General features: G+C 48.7%; 5 protein-coding genes across 5 annotated transcripts, besides 1 other annotated feature; 3 read left to right on the top strand and 2 right to left on the bottom strand.

Annotated features, from left to right (window-relative positions):
• Window positions 1-162: part of a sequence feature (transposase pseudogene) that runs on past the window's edge.
• A 451-nt stretch (window positions 163-613) lies between these two features.
• PODANS_1_1070 (uncharacterized protein) lies at window positions 614-3,276 on the top strand (the record flags this gene model as incomplete). Its single annotated transcript, XM_001912255.1, has 2 exons — window positions 614-1,634; window positions 1,694-3,276. 2 exons carry the CDS (start codon window positions 614-616, stop codon window positions 3,274-3,276), a joined length of 2,604 nt encoding a protein of 867 aa, XP_001912290.1.
• A 576-nt stretch (window positions 3,277-3,852) lies between these two features.
• PODANS_1_1060 (uncharacterized protein) lies at window positions 3,853-4,431 on the top strand (the record flags this gene model as incomplete). Its single annotated transcript, XM_001912254.1, has 1 exon — window positions 3,853-4,431. One exon carries the CDS (start codon window positions 3,853-3,855, stop codon window positions 4,429-4,431), a length of 579 nt encoding a protein of 192 aa, XP_001912289.1.
• A 598-nt stretch (window positions 4,432-5,029) lies between these two features.
• PODANS_1_1050 (uncharacterized protein) lies at window positions 5,030-6,025 on the top strand (the record flags this gene model as incomplete). The annotated part of the gene is made up of 1 exon (XM_001912253.1): window positions 5,030-6,025. One exon carries the CDS (start codon window positions 5,030-5,032, stop codon window positions 6,023-6,025), a length of 996 nt encoding a protein of 331 aa, XP_001912288.1.
• Window positions 6,026-6,326: 301 nt separating this feature from the next.
• PODANS_1_1045 (uncharacterized protein) lies at window positions 6,327-7,524 on the bottom strand (the record flags this gene model as incomplete). Its single annotated transcript, XM_001912252.1, has 2 exons — window positions 6,327-7,434; window positions 7,490-7,524. 2 exons carry the CDS (start codon window positions 7,522-7,524, stop codon window positions 6,327-6,329), a joined length of 1,143 nt encoding a protein of 380 aa, XP_001912287.1.
• Window positions 7,525-10,361: 2,837 nt separating this feature from the next.
• On the bottom strand, window positions 10,362-12,847 carry PODANS_1_1040 (uncharacterized protein; the record flags this gene model as incomplete). The annotated part of the gene is made up of 2 exons (XM_001912251.1): window positions 10,362-12,524; window positions 12,575-12,847. Coding segments are annotated over 2 exons (2,436 nt in total), but the record flags the coding sequence as incomplete, so codon positions are not given.
• Window positions 12,848-18,029: the final 5,182 nt, after the last annotated feature.

The following is an 18,029-nucleotide window of genomic DNA, read 5'->3' as shown; positions in this document are numbered from 1 at the left end:
AAATACGGCCTTGAGGAGAAGCCGTCGTACGCGAAGTTGAAGAGGTACGTGGAGGAGGCCTGGCAAGAGCTTCCGGAATCTTACCTTCAAACGCTGTTGGATTCGATGCCCAGTCGGTGTGAGGCAGTAATTGCAGCGAATGGTATGCATACAAAATACTAGCTATAGATATGGTGATTATTTTGTAGAATACAATCGTCAGGGTGGACCTTGACTAGCGCGAGTACTTGACAAGAAGGCAAAACTTACCCCTGCACCACAGTATGAAGGTGCCAAGCACGGATTTGCCGTCAGGGGTGATATTGGGGATCCGAAGCAGAAGGAGAGGGGGCAGGGGAGCGAAGACCAGGCCGTGGGGTGGTTCAGGAGGTGGATGGCGTAGAGGGGACACAGGCGGGAATAGGTGTCTCATACTCAAACTCATTTGACTGGATGGTTTCCCGGCAGATTCGCATTTTTACAATAAACATGGGTATGAGTCCGAACGCCAAGACCAGGTTCCCTCAAGCTAAATGCTGACAATCCCAGGTGGGGCTTCAGGGTCCATCTCAGGCAGCAATCTCTGAGTTCATGTTTTCTCTTTCAACAATATCTCATCAACAATCCCTACACAATGAATCTCCTTGAATCGGACGAGATTCTGAAGGGCAACGATAAGATTACATCGTTTGTGCTTGTCAACCCGGATCGGGTCGACGACGACGATGTCGACATCTTTGTAGTCAAATCACCCGGCCCACCCCCATTCACACGCTACAATGAGACCAAAGCATCCTCCCTGGAGGAACCAGCAGAAACATCTCAAGATGCAAACTCTGGATCTAAACCGAGCGCAACCATCCGCAGCATGACCCAACTCTGTGACACCTGCTACAACGCCCTGAACTATTTTGGCTATCACGCGGATCTTCATAAAACCAAAGGCGAAGAAGCGATGGAGGGCCTTCCCGCGGCATGTTTGCTGCACAATGGCGCAAAGACCCTTCAAGACGGGGAAGATGGCCGCTGCCATCTCTGCGTCTTCCTCATGGCTAACCTGCGGGTCAAACGGCTGGCGATGGAGTCGATTGACGAATCCAATATCGAGATGTGTTGGCAGTCTGGCCCAGCCCCTAAACGACTGCACTTTGCACTGACCCACCGGGGACACCCAAGAGCTGCAAAAAACTACTGGAACATCTTGAAGCTTCAAATCTGGCCTTTCTCCGAGTTCGACAAGGCACTGTTTGGCATGACCGAGGGGAAGGGCATGGAACGACACCCGACTACGGAATCGGAGCAAACCCGTGATAATGCGCTAGAGTGGCTGAAACGATGCCAGACAAACGAAGATGGCAAGCACAACCAATGCAACAACACGGCTTCTAGAGATTGGTTGCCAACCAGACTTCTGGATGTGAAGTCAGCAATTGAGACGTCAATGGTGAAGTTGGTGACGCCTTTGGACACCCCACGAGATTTCGAGCAAGAACGAGAGTACATCACACTCAGTCATTGCTGGGGGAAATGGGGGGCCAGTCAGTTACCTGTCTTGACAACAGGAAATATTGCAGAGAGACTTCGGGAAGGTGTTTCGATATCGCTACTGCCCAAGACATTTGCAGATGCTATCAAGGCGGCAAGCTGGTTCAAAGGTGAGGCAGACCTGCGGAACAAAGAATGGAATGTATGCTAACACTTTGCTTCTGAAAAGTCCGATGGCTCTGGATCGATTCGCTGTGCATTCTCCAGGACAGCAAAGAAGACTGGCAACGAGAGTCCATCATGATGTACGACGTCTACAAGAATGCACTGCTCAACATCTCGGCAGACGATTCCCCTGACGGTCGTTTTGGCTGCTTTAGGAACAGAGATCCACTGGCTGTTTTGCCCATGAACATTTCCTTCAATGGGCAAGAAAGCTGGAAATGCTGGTTGACTCCGGACACACATGCTGTTTTTGACAGTATTACCAAGTCCTCCCTGGCGAAAAGAGGGTGGGTCTTTCAGGAGCGCCAGCTGTCTCGCAGAGTGTTACACTTCACCTCTCACGAGCTCATGTGGGAGTGTTGCGCGGAAGCCCCCTATTTCGCGAGCGAAACTTTCCCAGGAGGAACACCGTTCAAGTCGGTGTTTAACGGGAACCCCAAGTTCCAGACCAGGACCAAGCTGAACGTGGCGCCAGACACCTCACCCGAGTTGCATAAAGCCTGGAACACGATATACAAGGAATATTCTGGCAAGATCTTCAGTCACGTCCAGGACAGACTCGTGGCCTTGTCGGGCCTTGCGCAGGAATTTGAAGTCGCTCTGCCAGATGACACGTACCTGGCTGGGATATGGCGCTCCACACTTCCGCAGTCACTACTGTGGCAGTCCTCTGGGGATTCAAGTCCTGTGGGGTCGACGGGAAGCTACCTCGCGCCGACTTGGTCCTGGCTATCAATCTCTGGGCCCGTCTCTCCGTCCGCTCTCGATTATAGCGGAGGCACATACTCCCTAGTCGACATTGTGGACGCGACAACCACACCGGTCTTTCCGGCAAAGCCCACCGCCTCTCTCAAGGATGCCTCCATCACAATGCGCTGCTTCATGCGTCCTGTCGAGGTTCGCCCGGATTACGAGAAGAAACCCTGGTACATGCTTGCTATGGGAGGTGGAAAAACCCATAAGCTGTCAATCAAGGAGGAGGATGGCACGGAAGCCTTTTGTGTCAGCAATTTCCATTCCGACGCCTTTGACTTTTCGTTCGACATCGAGTGGGACCAGGACATGGAGAATGGACCGGATGTAGTGGCGGGGTATTTTGTGCCATTGATTATGAGGAAACCTACCGAGTACGAATCGCTGTGCATTCGTGGCCTCCTGGTTGAGCCTGTCGGTGACGGACCGAAGGCTACATACAAGCGTATCGGTCTCTTGACCGTGTATGGGTCTCACTGCCAGAGGGTCAAATACATGGCGACGCACAGCGACAAAGACGAAGCCGAGCAGAAATGGGATCACCTGTTGAAGTGCCTTCGGGCAACCCACGAAAGCTCCGAGAAGCTGAAGGACGATAAAGAAGAGGACTCTTCAGAATGCGAATCATCTGCGGAAAAGGAAGATTCTGAGGAACGAGTCCTTACCGAGAAGCTCGAAAGTTTGAAAGTTGGGGAAAGTGACGAGGATAGAGCTCAGATTGATCTTGGTTCAATTGATACAACGGAAAGGCTGTATGCTCTTGATGGCGTGGTGGACAGCGAGCTGCAGAGCATGTTTGAGAAGTTGTCTTTGAAGGAGATCAAGCTGATCTAGAGAGATTTCGGCGCCAGAGAAAGGTAATGGGAATCTGTGGAAAATAGTTGGCGCATAGAATAGCTGCTTTTGTTTAGAGAACTCGAGCTTGCGAGGGTTAGGGTCTACCCAGATCTCGATGAGTCAAAGCTGCCAATTCCAGTGCTTTGATCATGGAAAAAGGACCAACAAAGTTTCACCACTGACAATGGCCTGTCCATTCCAGCGATAGCGCCTTCTCCCAGGAAACGATTCTAAACAAACAGCAGGAGCTAGCATCCCCTTACTGTCACATTTTGACTATCAACGTTCCTCCCATCTTCAACCACCGAGACACTTTCGGTACCGACATCAATCCAAGACACTGACCCAAGATCAAACAGCATGTGCAACCCTCCAAGACATCAATCAACCGCTTCCACATCCAGCTCTCCAGGGATAGGACCAGAAGTTGGGACCGGCACCATCACAGCGGCTGTTCGAGCCCTCATTCCTGCACATCCAGTCTGCACCGAAGCTCTCGCGGTCGCCAAATCCATCCTGCCAGCTTCCATCCTGTATCACAGTCTCAGAGTGTATTTCTACGCTACGGCCTTTATGCGTCTTTTTGAGGATCTCCTTCCACCAGACGCACATTATGCCCCTTCGATCCGATCGACCATGGCCAGCGAATATGACAATCCCACACCTTGTTGCACACCGCGAGCAGCACCCCATGTCTTGTTTGTAGCCTGTATCCTCCACGACATTGGCACTGCCTCGACCTACAACGACGTGCCGGAGAGATTCGAGATTGTCTCGGCCGATGTTGCTGAAAACCTACTCCGAGCACACGGCATCCCCGAGAAGGAGGTCCGAGACGCGTGGCTCGCCATGTCGTTGCATACCTCTCCCGGGATCGCAGAGCGGCTGGGAGGGACGGTCCGAGCCCTTCGATTGGGCGTCAGGGCAGATTTTGGAAGCTACCCGCCACCGCCGCCGGAATTAATCGACACCTGGGCTGATGTGATACGCTGGCAGTTACCAAGGCTCGAAATTGAGAAGGAACTGGGAGATGCAGTCTGTGAACAGGGCATCCAGAATCCTCAGAAGGCTCCGGGAGGAAGCTGGCCGGGTGATCTGGTGAGGGCGAAGAGGGATAACCCAGACTGGGAAGGGGTGAATCGGGGATTCTGATGGTGGTGGTGGTGAGGCATTTACGCAACATCTGGGATGTGATCGGATATAGGTTCACAGCAATTTATGACTGAATCAATATCATGGTGCGGTATCATTCTCGAAGCTTGTGGACCAAGACAATCCGTACGACTTTCGAAGCCCTGTCTTGGTGTTCCATAACGGACTACCTATGACCACAGCCTCGCGCGCCCAAGAACTATCACCCACCACAAACCGCCTCCTCGTTGTCGATGCTACTACTACCTCCGGCAACACAACCTCAGATCACAAGACTTCCCCGCGTTACCGACTGGTCGGGTTCGGTGGGACATTACCGCTAGACCCTGATTCAGCACGAGTGAGTTTTGCCCCAGACACAATCCTGCTGATCACTTGTCCTGTGTGAGTTGTAATGAGTTTGGCCTGGCGGGTAGTGCAAGATAGTAGGGGTGGTAATACGCCATGGTCATCATTGTCCTGTTTCGGCCGTCGACCCGACATTCTCATGACATCGTCAAGTCGTCATTAATATATAACTTGGGCGTGGCTGTCTTGCCCCAAAGAACCATGCATTCATTAGCCCACCACCACAAGACTTTACACTGCAGTCAACACGATGTATTCGCTACTATTTCTAGCATTCTTGCCTTTGGGGGTGCTCTCCTCACCCCGCACTACATTGGGGAATCTCGACTTCCCTGACCCTTCCGTCACGTTTGACCCAGCAACCTCCAAGTGGTACGCCTTTGCCACCTCCGGGAACACGAACAATGTCCAAGTGGCCTGGTCCCCTTCCTTTCCGTCCTTCACCTCCGCCGACGCCAGATGGACACTCCTCAACAAGATTGACCTCTTGCCCACCCCGGGCCACTGGGTGAACGACACGCTCCCGCTAATCTGGGCACCGGACGTCCACTTCATCCCCCAAACCAAAACCTACGTGATGTACTACTCGGGCCGCCTCTCGGGCTCGCCATACCACTGCATCGGCGTGGCGGTCTCCAAAACCTCCATCTTGGGTCCTTACACCCCCCACCCTCACCCCTTTGCCTGCCCGGACCACGACGGCGGAGCGATTGACTCGTCTGGGTTTTTCGACGCCGAAACCAACAGGCGGTATGTAATCTACAAGGTCGACGGCAGCGCCAAAGGAAAGGGGGGGCCGTGCGGCAACGGGGACAAGCCTGGGTTTCCCACGCCGTTTGTACTCCAAGAGGTGGACATTAGCGATGGGTTCACGCCTGTTGGTCCGGCGACGACGGTGTTGGATAGGATACCCGAGATTGATGGGCCGTTGATCGAGGCGCCGAATTTGGTCAAGACGAAGCGGGGGAGGTACGTTTTGTTTTATAGCTCGCATTGTTACAATACGGTGGATTATGATGTTAGGTATGCGGTGGCGGAGAATATCAAGGGGCCGTGGGTGAGGATGGGGGAGTTGATTGGGCGGGCGACGCAGGATTATGGGTTTGTGGCTCCGGGGGGGGCGAGTGCGGTTCTGGGGGGTGAGGGGGGGATGGTGTTTCATGCGGATTGCGAGGCGGGGAGGTGCATGTATGAGACTAGTTGGGGGGTTGGGGAGAAGGGGGAGGTGGTGTTGAGTGATGCGTGAGAGGTGCTTGTGGGTAAAGGTGTTGGGCTTCGTTGTGAATGCTTCCTTGTACCTTAAGCTTTTGGCGCTTGCTTTTATTCGTTGTTGTTTTATCACTTGGATAGTGTCTGATGTTTAACCTACCAATTTCATGCTTCTTTTTGAAAATGATCATCGCCTAGAAAGACTATCTGCCCCCTGATTTCGTGAGGTCAATCGTACCCACTCTGCCAAGGAGGTTACCAACAGTAGGACATTGCACGACATAGGTGATGATGATGATGATGATCAGGGAAATTATATGATATCTGTGCTTAGGCAATCAGCTGTCAAGTCTGTGGCCATCAAATGACTTGATTTTTTCGTCATCTGCAGGCATGTCCTCCTCTGCTTCCGAAGAATTGGAGGGCAGCAGTTCCCTCAACTTGGTCCATATTTCGTCGTCTAGTCCAGGATTTTCCCGTACGTTGCCGTCGGCCAGTTGCCAAAGAAACTGCGCAAGTTCTGACAGCTTATCGGGATGGTACAGCTCCTGCCCCTGTGTATCTCCTGATTCCTCTTGTTGTAGTTGCAGCGTAAACAACCGTCGCAAGCCATCAGCAATTTCTGCGCTCGGAGGTGATGGGGTTTTGTCCGCATGAGTGTACATGCGTGATCTATAGGAGCGAGGTGATGGCGCAGAATACTCATCCAGAAAGTGCTCAGCACAAGCGTCACCCGATGGCTGCGATCCAATGTCAGTTGAGCGTCTCGTGCCATGAAGTTCTCGATGTCTAGCCCTCCTTTGTCGAACTCTTTCGGCGTAAAACAACTTCTCCGGCTCATCCATAGGGGGCAGCCTAAAATCCCCAATGCCCCGGCCCACACGAGGGACATAGCTCCCGCACATCTTCATTTTTTCGTCAAACACCTGCTTCCGCACCACTTTGCTTTTGGCGTGTATTTCCGCCCTGAATTCGGAGGGCATATCTGCGTGGCCTCCATAGCCCGTGAACAGGAGCGATTCATCACCGGCCGGCACGATAATGATGCCATATTTCAGATCTGGCAGAGGGGAGCCACCGAGTGATATGACATACTTTGCCTGGGACATGTATACCCCGAGCTCCCCGAAGCCGTTGACTGCTGTGTGAGGGGGTAGATGAGACAGGAATTCAGCGTGATTGGGCTCGGACTTGGATGGGTGCTCGGTGTCGTCCCATGCCAGCTGCGATAGGGCAGTGCCAGCCTCGCTGAGGAAGTCCTGTGAATTTGAAAGTGGCTTGTTCTTGTAGGGGTGAATGTCGAGATTCCGTTTCGTGACCTCTTTAAGTTCCTGCTGCAGATCTTCGTATTCCCGTTCACGTTTCCAGTTACCGGTGTACACTGTCGTTGCTAGTGTTGGCGCCTTGTCAAGAACATCTGGTAGTTCTTGGAAAATTTCGTTGAACCTCTTCTGTCGTTCTTCTTGTCGCTTCAATACAGACTCGCTGTCAGGTATCTCACGAGCCCTTCTTCGAGACGAGGTTGTCCCAGGCCATGATGCAATCACCTCGCCATTGGCCTACGTCTAGCCTCTTCCCTGGCAAAAACTGAATCTCTGATTGAGCATGGTCTTTCAGAAAAATCTTCGGACGGAATACCGTTTCGCCGCATCTCCTCAATCATGTGCTGTCGCAGCACCTCTTCAGTCAGCCGGATGACTGGTGCCGTGTTGAGAGGCATAGTTAAAGGTTTGGCAAGATCCATTACGGGTAGCGTCAGTGAATGAGGTCAAGAGTCAATTCAAAGAGTTATTCAAAGTAGAATGAAAGGAAAAGAACTTGTTGGGTTGATGCTGCAAACCCCGCTAGGCTGTCAACATGCATGGAGATGGTGTAGGAAGAAGAGTGTACACTGTGCGCAATGCAATTACGCGCCCACATGTGGTCCAACCCTCACAATTTGGCCGACCATCCTTGAATGCAAAATAGGACTTGGAACATATGAAGTTGGCTCTGGAAACACTCCGACCAGCAGCTGCAGGTTGCTATGATGGCTTGGCCAGGATTGTTCACACCGCAGACCTTGAACGTGACGATCTGGTACCAAATTTCATGAACTCATATCGAGAAATATGAAGTTTGATTGGCTTGATGAACTACCTGGAGCCCGGGCTACTCATCTCGGACAAGGCTACTCATCTCGGACAAGGCTACACGCCATTTCTTCTGAGGCACTGTATTCACCGGCTTGCCACATGTTGGCCAGATGTGGATTCGAAAGCATATCAGAGCTGATAGCTGTCGGCAAGCTACCTACCTGTGTATCTGCATCGATGAAAGGCCGGTGATCCGCGACAGTGAGCAGGTCATGATACAATTCTCCCCGACAGATCGCTAGGAACCGCAGGTCGATTCCACTCATATCAAAACAATCACTACACTACTTCATACCATCTCTACCCTTGGGGCCTCCCATGCAAACTTTAGCTTCACGACAAGGCCAAACCTCGGTTAGACATGCCAACGAGGCCCTGTTCTATCTCGTACCACAAGACGCCGAGTCCCGAAAGATTGTCGAAGAAAACCCATCCTACCAAGGTCAATACAAGGGCATCGTCAGCCTGCAGGTCAAGGCTGGAAACAAGTCCAACTTTGCTGGACGTATCTTGTCCATCGGCAGACTAAAGCAGCTGAGTGACATTGTGCTCTACCTTCATGAGCTGCCCGACCAGCAATGCTCTTTTCAGCTTTACCCATCGGGAGAGCTGATGCTACAAGATGCAACTACAGGTTGTCACACCAGCATCAGGTGTACGGATTCACGCGGAAACACAATCGACAAATACCGTTTACAAGGCGATCCTCGTCGTCGAATGTTATACCAATGGGCGGGAGCCTACCGATCATCATATGGCTTACATCGCTGATATCCTTCAAGTTTGTATGGGGTGACAATGTCCTGAAGAACATTGATGCAGCCAGAAGGTCCCTTGCTACGGTTTCAGAGGCACATAGGAAGGGCGGAGGGACCCATTTCGAGACCCAGCGAACTCTAAATCCTACGATGATCAAGATCGAGCCCCAATGCGCCGGTTGTCCCCGTCGACCTGGACAAGAAGCCACTGCGCCAGATTCACACGTACAAGGTTCTTGGCGAGGATGGTTTTGGTAAAGTCTCCATGGCCGTGGATCTTGCTTCGGGCATCCTGTATGCTGTGAAGGAATGCAAGAAGACTACGAAGAAGAAGAACTTCAAGTGGAAGTTGAACAGCTTGCCAGACTCCGCCACGTAGGCTTGCACGCTTGTGACTCCTCTCGGCAATGCAACCCACCAGGTACGCTAATATGGAGTGTCTGCAGCCCAACAATGTCCAATTAGAGCATCACCAGGGATGGATCGAGGGCATGGCAGTCCGGATCTTTCTCCCCCTTTATGATGGCACCTTGACGAAGCTTCTTCCAACACACCAGTGTGGAGGCAAGTTCCGTCCCAGCAACCCTCATGGCTGGGGCGCTTCATCGATCAAGTTCTGTTTGGTTTGGCTTTCGTGCACGACAAGGGAATCATGCACCGCGACCTCAAGCCAGACAACATTCTCTACAAGAAATCTACGGCAATTGGATCTCCGCCTACCTTTGTCATCTCCGACTTTGGTCTTGCTACATCTGTGACGAACATCAGAGATGTCGGAGGCACCCTCGTTTGCCTCGGGCCCGAGGCAACACGGGATGGCATCATGACAAGGGCCACTGACGTCTACGCCTTTGGTCTCATGCTGTTGGAGGTACTCGGACGGTACTGCCCCGACGAGGGAGATGTTGCCCACACCAAAACTGTCGTGTGGAGAAAGAAGCTGGAGACAAATGTCAAGCTCGAAAGTCTGAGAGAAAAGTGCAGGAGGTATCAAGATATGGCCCCACTGCGGAATCCGTTCCTAGCCAACTTTGAGACAAGACACGGCCGGGTGCAGTCTCTGAGTGATTTCAGAGTGCTGCAGCCATCTGTTGAAGGCATCCTATACGAGAACCTGAGAAAGAGGAGTGCCGCAGCGATGGCTCGCCTTGAACTCTTGAGGGAATATGAGCCCAAATTGCTGCCGAGGGATAAGAGGGCGGTGAGGAAAAAGCGTTAAGAGCTCTTGCGACAGTCTACAAACCGGATATTCTTTTGGGACCATAGAGAGTTTGGCGTTCTGTACCTTCTGAATATATTAACTATCAAATGATCGAGCTTTGTACTCCCTATTGGGGTTAATTCAAGACCGATGCCTCAAAGCAACAACAACCAGTGGCAATTAAGAGGTCGACTGATACAAAGGAGAATGGCTGGTAATAATGAGAAGCATGTTGATACGGCCAGCATCCATATGTCGTATCTTGAACGTGGATACAACTCAAAACCTGACATCAATCCCGATGCCACCATGCGCCCGATTCATATGCGCGTAGCAGTCAGCCCCCGTCCCAAACGTCTTCAAACAGTTCCAGCAAATATGAGTACCGCAGCCGCCACAAGTCATGTGGTCGCACCCGTCCGTCTTTTCCATGGCAGTCTTGCACTTGGGACAATCCTTGATCCCCAAGCGCTGCTTGGCTTCCTTCAGGGCTATGTCCCCGCCAGACGAAACAAACTTGTGATCGGCACAAGTCATGCCCTGGTGTGACACAAAACAGGTGGTACATACTGGGGTGAGGCAGTTGGGACAGGTAAAGGTGCCAGTGCCGGCGCGGTAGATTTGTCCGCAGTCTGGGGTTGGGCAGTGGCGGAGGGCGTCGGGCCGGTGCGAGACGTAAGACTTGAAGGACGCTTGGAGCATGTCTTCGAATAGCTGGGATGATAGATGGTCTTGGAGAAAGTTGAGGGAAAGGGGTTGCTGGCATTTGGAAGAGCTTCCTTCGCATTGAAGGATGAAGTTGGTTTTGTTGCAAGAGGTTGCAGAGGTGCAGAGGGATTCGAAGCAGTCGGTGCAGTAGGTGTGGTTGCAGGGGGTGGTGAGCGGATTTTCGGGTTCCATCCAGCAGATCGAGCAGTCTTCAGTCATGGAGGGTTTGGCGGTGCTACTCTCGGTGAATTCATCCTGGGCTTTGACCATGTCCATGGCGAGCATGATGTCTTCTGCTGATCCCGTCACTACGATCTGCTTGGGCTCTGAGACAACATTCAAGGTGGCCTTGCGGCCGAGAATCTCGGCGATGGACTTGAAGCCACCTCGTAAGGCCCAGGCAAACTGGCTTGCGTCCAGCTTGATAATGTTGGCGGTTGACGAGTCCTGCTGGGCGATTTCTGCAAGTTCTGGTTCGGCTTCTTTGCATTTGTCTTCCGACCCGAAGAGATACACCCGCGATAGTTTCTTGTTGCGAATGACTACGATGCCGAGAAGCTGCTCAAGCTCCTTTATTTTCTGAAAGACCTCGCCGTTGACGGTGAAAGCAGGGGACCAGATCGGTTTGCCTTTGTCGGTGGCAAGACGTCCTTCCAATATCTGCTCCAAGGTACGCTTTGCTTCCGCAACTGCCTTGTTATCTTCACCTTCAAACTTCAAGGCGCGTGAAGAAGAGAACTTGGCAGGCTCATAGGCAGCCAGATACACCTTTTTTGCTTGCCACATGGGGCTCTGCTCCTTGATGATGGGTTTGATGGCTTGATATATGCGTTCTTGGACCTTGAATCGTGCTGAATAGATAGCCTGGACGGTGAGCTTGCCCTTCTTTTGGAATGGAAGCTCCCATCCGTTCAGCATCGAGGCCGCTTTGGCAGCATCGCCGTCGTCCTGGAAGCGAGCCTTCACCTTCGCACGCTTTCCACCAAACACGGCGTCCTCCCACCATTCAAGTGGTCCAACCTCGATCAACTTCGACTTGACAAAAGCATTCGCCACATCAGCATTGTATCTAAAGCTCGGGGTTCCAGTCTCCACGTTTCTAGGCGACATGTTTGCCGGGATGGACTTCGTAACATCGTCTTCGGTGGCTTCAGCAGGGACTTCGGTGAGCATAACTGTCGTCCATGCTTTGCTTTTCTTGGGTGCGTGGCTCGTTACAGTCATGTTGAGAACCTTGTACCTCCCACTCGTGTACTTTTGGCAGATTGTCTCGGCCAAACCGTGCGATGTGAAATTCAGCCAGACCGTCTTGAAGGGGCGGTACCAGGAGCAGAGCACCTTTTTACACTCGACTCTGTGCATCCCAGATCCCCCCGGCATAGGCGCGTTGATTTGGATCACTTTGATGTCGTTTCCAAGGGATCTTCTGCAGTCTTCTACAGCGCTCATGAGCCGTCTCGCAAAGGCGGGATCCTCCACGCGGACATCAGCGATACGATGGGTTGGATCAGGGCTCGGTACGAAGCGTATTTCATCAGGGGAGACGGCGAATCCGAGCTGGCGGAGAGCTTGGAAGATTTGACCCAGGGTACTCGTTTCCGGCAGCTGACTGATGCGGACCGCGGAGAAGTCTGACTGGAGAGATGCCTTCAAGACGGCGGCGCCGTGTCCGAACTGTATGACAGCTCCACCAAGCTGGCGCATCCAGTCATCGGGTCTGTCTTCAGGTTCATCCTTCCGATTATTAGCTGATTTTCCCGGCATATAAAGTACATCATTGTTACCTTCTCTGGACCAACTGTGTCATCAGTTAAAGACTCTTTGGTATCCACCACAGGTGGTGGTCTGTGAGATTCAGGGTGAGCAAAGGAGCAAGTGTCTCCCTTCAAACAGGCTCCTTTCAGGTAGAAGTGGCAAGTGATCTTGGATGTTGGAGCTTTGTCATCTCGGTCGGCAGTGGAAGTTGATCCGGCCCAAGCTAGCTTGGCAAGCACTGGATCATGGAAAAATGAGCAGGTGCTCCCATTCCGACAGCGTCCTTGGGTAAAGAATACACAGGGCTTCTTCGCTGCCTGCGGGCCAGCTGGGCGCAAGGGGAGCTGGGTTGTTTGTCGAGGCATGTTCACACTCAAGGATATCTCGAGACTCTTGGGCAACGGAGATGGGCTCACGGGTTAGCACTGGCAGGGAAAAGAATGAAGAGAGTGCGGGGTATGTCGTGTATAAAGCATACCCTTTAGGTAGCAGCACTGAGGCCCGTCATGCTCCTTCTGACTCGTGGATAGCTGCATATGCGGCACGCTTCATCTTTTTAGCAAACAGCGAATCGAGTTCCTCCAAAGTACCCGAGGGCCTTGATCATTGGTTAGTCAACAGGCAAGAAATACGACACTTTACCTGATATCCAAATTCTGGTTGCTAAGACGTTGAAGGAATGACTGGGAAGACGGGTGAACGATCAATTTGATCAAACATTTTTTGGTACATTTCCAGCCTTCCTTTTCCACCTCACCTCGATGGCTCAGCTTAGGGAAATTTAACATGAAAGGTACATAGAGACTCCAGGTCAAAACGATTGATTGGTCCGGGCAACTCGACCAGGCGTCCAGCCGCAAGCGTGGCACGTGCTTCCAGGTCGCCTGCCTCAACCCCGTTCAAAACTGTTAGCTGGTAAGCCCTGATAGGCCTATAATATAGAACCTATACAGGGTTGCTGTAAAATACAGCAGTGCGCAAGCGGAAGCGGGAGGATACGACGGCAGTGCCGAAGGAAGGTAAAGCACTGTAATACAGTGATGTGACGAACCCCTGTACAGAACCTCTGAAAGGGATACGGGTTGAAGGTAACTTCTGACAATTGGTTCGGTGCAGCTAAACAGTGCACAACAAGATGTCTCAATGTAAACATTAGCTACCGTGAATACAAGCTTGAATTGCATACTGCGGAACTGTCTATCTACACCAGCCAGTTCCTCCGTATATATAGACCTTGGGGCCGTGAGGTGCTCGCCCTGCTATGGCCCCGATCACTCCTAGCACATTGCATCCTGCATTGTGCTCGTCGTGCTATACCTCTGATCACTCCTAGCACATTGCATCTGCATTGTGCTCGTCGTGCTATGCTTCTGATCATCCCTAGCATCTTGCATCCTGCAGACTGCTCGTGAGCCTTGGCGCCATAGCACTTTTGCCTAGCCCTGATCGGCTTGTTCCCTAACTTCCTGAATGATTAGCTAGGGGCGACCTGCGCCCCACATGTGGCGCGACCTGCCGTTGGGTTAACTGTGACAAGTGAGGTATAAGGAATAAGAATTGCCTTTATTACCCTTGGCCTTGGCCTTTGGCCTTAGCCTTAAGCTTTTGCCCTTAAGGAAAGAAAGAGAACTATTCTATAGGAGAGAGGAGAGGTTTATATATAGGGCCTTCGTAGGCCTACTGTGGGTCCTGTAGGCCCTGAAAGCCCCTATACCACTTTGGGGTATTTAGTGGGCTTAGGTGGGTCTAGTGTAGACTTACGGAAATCCATAGAACCTTCGGCAGCAGAGGTGCCCTGTAAATCACACTATTGTGGCAACTTACTACGTAAGCCTGTAGCTACTTTAGAAGGTTTTAGTATCTATTGACTAAGCCTTAGGCTATAGTAGCTCTGTAAGCCTTTAAGGGTCCCTTGTAAAGAATATTCTAAAGGGATCAAAGCCGGGAAGTTCTATTACTGCTTATAGCAGTACTGCCCACTGTAATATTAATCTGTAGGGCAGTAAATAGGGCACTTAGTAGTACCTACACATTAACACCCCTTCTGTGGGAGTGCTAGGTGCCCACTTACTAGGCCGTAGGGCCCTTATAAGTACTGGGCTTCCGGTAGTTCATTAGCTCTAAAAAGCGCTGGAACTTAGGTGCTAGTAGGGCCTTTGTTAGGCCGTCGGCTGCTATATCCTCTGTAGGTACAAAGGATATAGTGATATTTCCTTCTATAACGCTCTCCCTAACGCCCTGGAATTTAAGGAGCGTGTGCTTGGTACGGTTATGGTGCTTCGGGTTGTGGGCTGTCTCTATAGCGCCTTGGTTATCGCACCTTAGGGGGGTAGGGCTCTGTAGAGAGCGCTGAATTTCACTGTATAGCCCTCTAAGCCACAGGGCTTCCCGGTTACCTTCGATTAAGGCCGTATATTCGGCTTCGAGGGTACTGTAAGCAACCGTAGGCGCTCGTTTAGATTTCCAGCTTACAGGGCCACCTCCCACTAAAAATAAGTAGCCGTAAGTAGACTGAGCAGTGGTTTTACAGCCAGCGAAATCGCTATCGGTATAGCCTATAGGCTCAATACTACCCGTACCTCCTAACTGTATAGCTAGGTCTATCGTACTATATAGGTAGCTTAGCAGCTTTTTAGCTGCTTTTAAGTGGGCTGCCTTAGGTGCTTGTAGGTGCCGTGAAAGCTACTGAACGGAGTGGGTAATATCGGCCCGGGTTTGGGTTATCGGGTAGGTAGTGGTGCCTAGTAAGCTCTGGTATAGCTTAGTGTCGGCCTTGTTTAGTGGATTAGAGGGAGTTTCGGGGCCTGTAAGGCCTGGAGAGAGCGGTAAGGCGGGTTCGTAAGTGCTAACTTCGAAGTGCTTGACAGCCTCTTGGATATAGGCCTTTTGGTAGAGCTAAAGTAGCCTTTTACGCCTATTTCTTTTAATTTGGACCCCGAGAAAGAATTTAGCACGGCCTAAGTCCTTTATATCGTAGGCCTGAGCTAACTGTAGCTTCAGGGCCTGAATATCTATAATAGAGGGTCCAATTAGTAGGCAGTCGTCGACGTGGCTCACTATAAAGATGCCTTTATGAGGGTTATAGTAGGTAGCCGAGTCTGAGACTAGTGGACTATAGTCTAGGGTTTTGGCTAGTGCTATAACCTTTTGTTGCTATAGGTGGGGGGCCTGTTTTAGGCCGTATAGGGACCTTTTTAGTATTATAACTTGGTCCTTCGAAGGGTCCCAGTAATATTATTTTAAAAGGTCTATAGCGGTTTAGCTACTAAGGCTATATTCGTATAGGCCTTCAGGGACTTCCATATATATATCGGAGTCCACACCAGCGTTAAGAAAGGCCCTAACGAAATCGATTTGCTTAATTTCTAAGTCTTCTTCGGCTGCAATAGCTAGTAAAACCCGCTAGGTAAGTAGTGCCGTAGTGGCTGTAAAGGTCTCCGTAAAATCGGTTCCGGGTACCTATTAGAAGCCTCTAATTACTAGCCGGGCTTTAAATTTAATAATTTGGTCCTGTGAGTCCTTTTTGGCCTTATAGACCCATCGGCTAGTAATAGGCCTTTTTGGAGCCTGTAAGCGGTTAATAAAGTACAAGGTTTTGGAATTAAGTAGCTGCTGTAGCTTACTGAAGGAGGCCTGTAGCCACTAGTCCTTTAGTGGGTGCTTTAAGGCCTATTTAAAATTCTTAAGCTCTGTGCCGATAAAAGTAGTGCTGTAGGTAATAGCCGTAGTAGCCTAGTTAATGAAATAATTTACTAGAGTAGTAGTATCTATAGTATCGTCATCTACCACTTCGAATTCCTCTTTCTGTAACTTAGTGGCTTGTAGTGAAATAGTGAGAAAACATATAAAACAACCACAACACTATAAATATACCCTTAATAGGTCTCAGAATAAATACACTTACGTAATAGTAACTCGCTCACAGGCCGCACTTTACGTAGGACAAAGAAAAAATACTATAGGCTCGCAAGCCACATAATAAGCACCGGATTAGCCTAATTAGAGGGCCAGAATTACTTATACGCGTGTAAGGTATAAAATACGAAAAAAAGAATGAAAGTCGATATTCTATTTAAAATAGAATATCCGAAGCAAACCGCTTATATATATAACCTCTAAACCCCTAAGTCCTTTAAGAGCCCCGCTTCCTTACTTATACTTTTAGGCCTATAGCCGCACCCTAAACTAAACCTCCCTTTACATTTAATTACTATAAACTAATAAGTAAATATATATATAAAAAAAAATCCTTTATAAACTAAAAAAAAAAAAAATATCGTTTAATAAAAAGAAAGGAAAACAATATAATCCTACTATCCTTTTATCCATTCTCCCTTAATTAAAAAGAAAAGTATCTTTACTTTTCGGATCTTAAAATATACCTCCGTTCCTATTAAACTATTATAATTAATAACCTAATAACCTCCTCCCTTCGTCTTTAAAGAACTTTAGGAGCCTACTTTTATTTTATAAAATTAAGTATATAATTAAACGAAAAGTATATTATTAATGATTTTAAGTAATTATAAGTAGGGGGACGGATAATTATAGGCTTAAAGAGGAGCGGCGAGTTTATTATTATAGGAGTACGGAACCTAAAGGGGGTTACTACTTTACTTAATCGTTAAAAATTATTTAATACGTTATTTAGTTTAAATCTTTTATAATTAAAAGGAAAATCTATAATATATTTATTTCCTTTAATAGTAATAATTAAAGTTAATAAAGAACTAGGGAGGGAAGTAAACCGGGGAATTAATAAAAACTTAAAAGGAAACGAAAAAATATTTAATAGGTTAAATCCTTTCGCGTTTATTAAATCCTTTAAGCCCCTCCTCCTTTATTTTTTATTACGTACCTTCTAATTAAATTTATAACCTAAAAACTTTTTTATATAAATTATTTATAATTTTATTATTTTTTTTCCCGTAACGCTTACGGTTTTATAATTTATATAGTAACGATTTTTTTTTTAAACCTTTATTACTATTAAATCCTCCTCTTTACTATATAAAATACCTCCTTAAAAGTAAGTACGGTAGTACTTTAAAACCTAAAAACTATATTCCTATACCCCGCCCTATTTAATGTAGGTTAATTTCTTTACTTTTATATTAAGGCTATAGTAAAAAGTATAACGGATATAAAATATTAAGTAAAAAATAATATTAGTTTAATACCCTTTTTAATTTTTTAATAAATTTATATAAACTAAAATATTAGTAATAACGTTATAAATACTTATTACTTAATAATTTCCGTTATTAATATAAATAGAGAGGACTTAGTATTATCGGTTAAAGGTATTATAATTATCGTTAAACAAGAAAAAATATATTAATAACTTTATTATAATAGGGTTTAAAAGTTTTTTAAGGATCTATATATAACGCTCGAAAATTCTTTAAAAAAAATACTGAAAAATATAAGTAAGAACCGAATTAATAAACTATTATTTAGCCTTTAATTAATTTTAAAAGTTAT

Source organism: Podospora anserina, chromosome 1 (genome assembly GCF_000226545.1).
Source record: "Podospora anserina S mat+ genomic DNA chromosome 1, supercontig 1".
In the NCBI taxonomy this organism is placed as follows: domain Eukaryota; kingdom Fungi; phylum Ascomycota; class Sordariomycetes; order Sordariales; family Podosporaceae; genus Podospora; species Podospora anserina.
The sequence above is the reverse complement of the archived record's forward strand: the minus strand, read 5'-3'. Positions and strand labels throughout refer to the sequence as shown.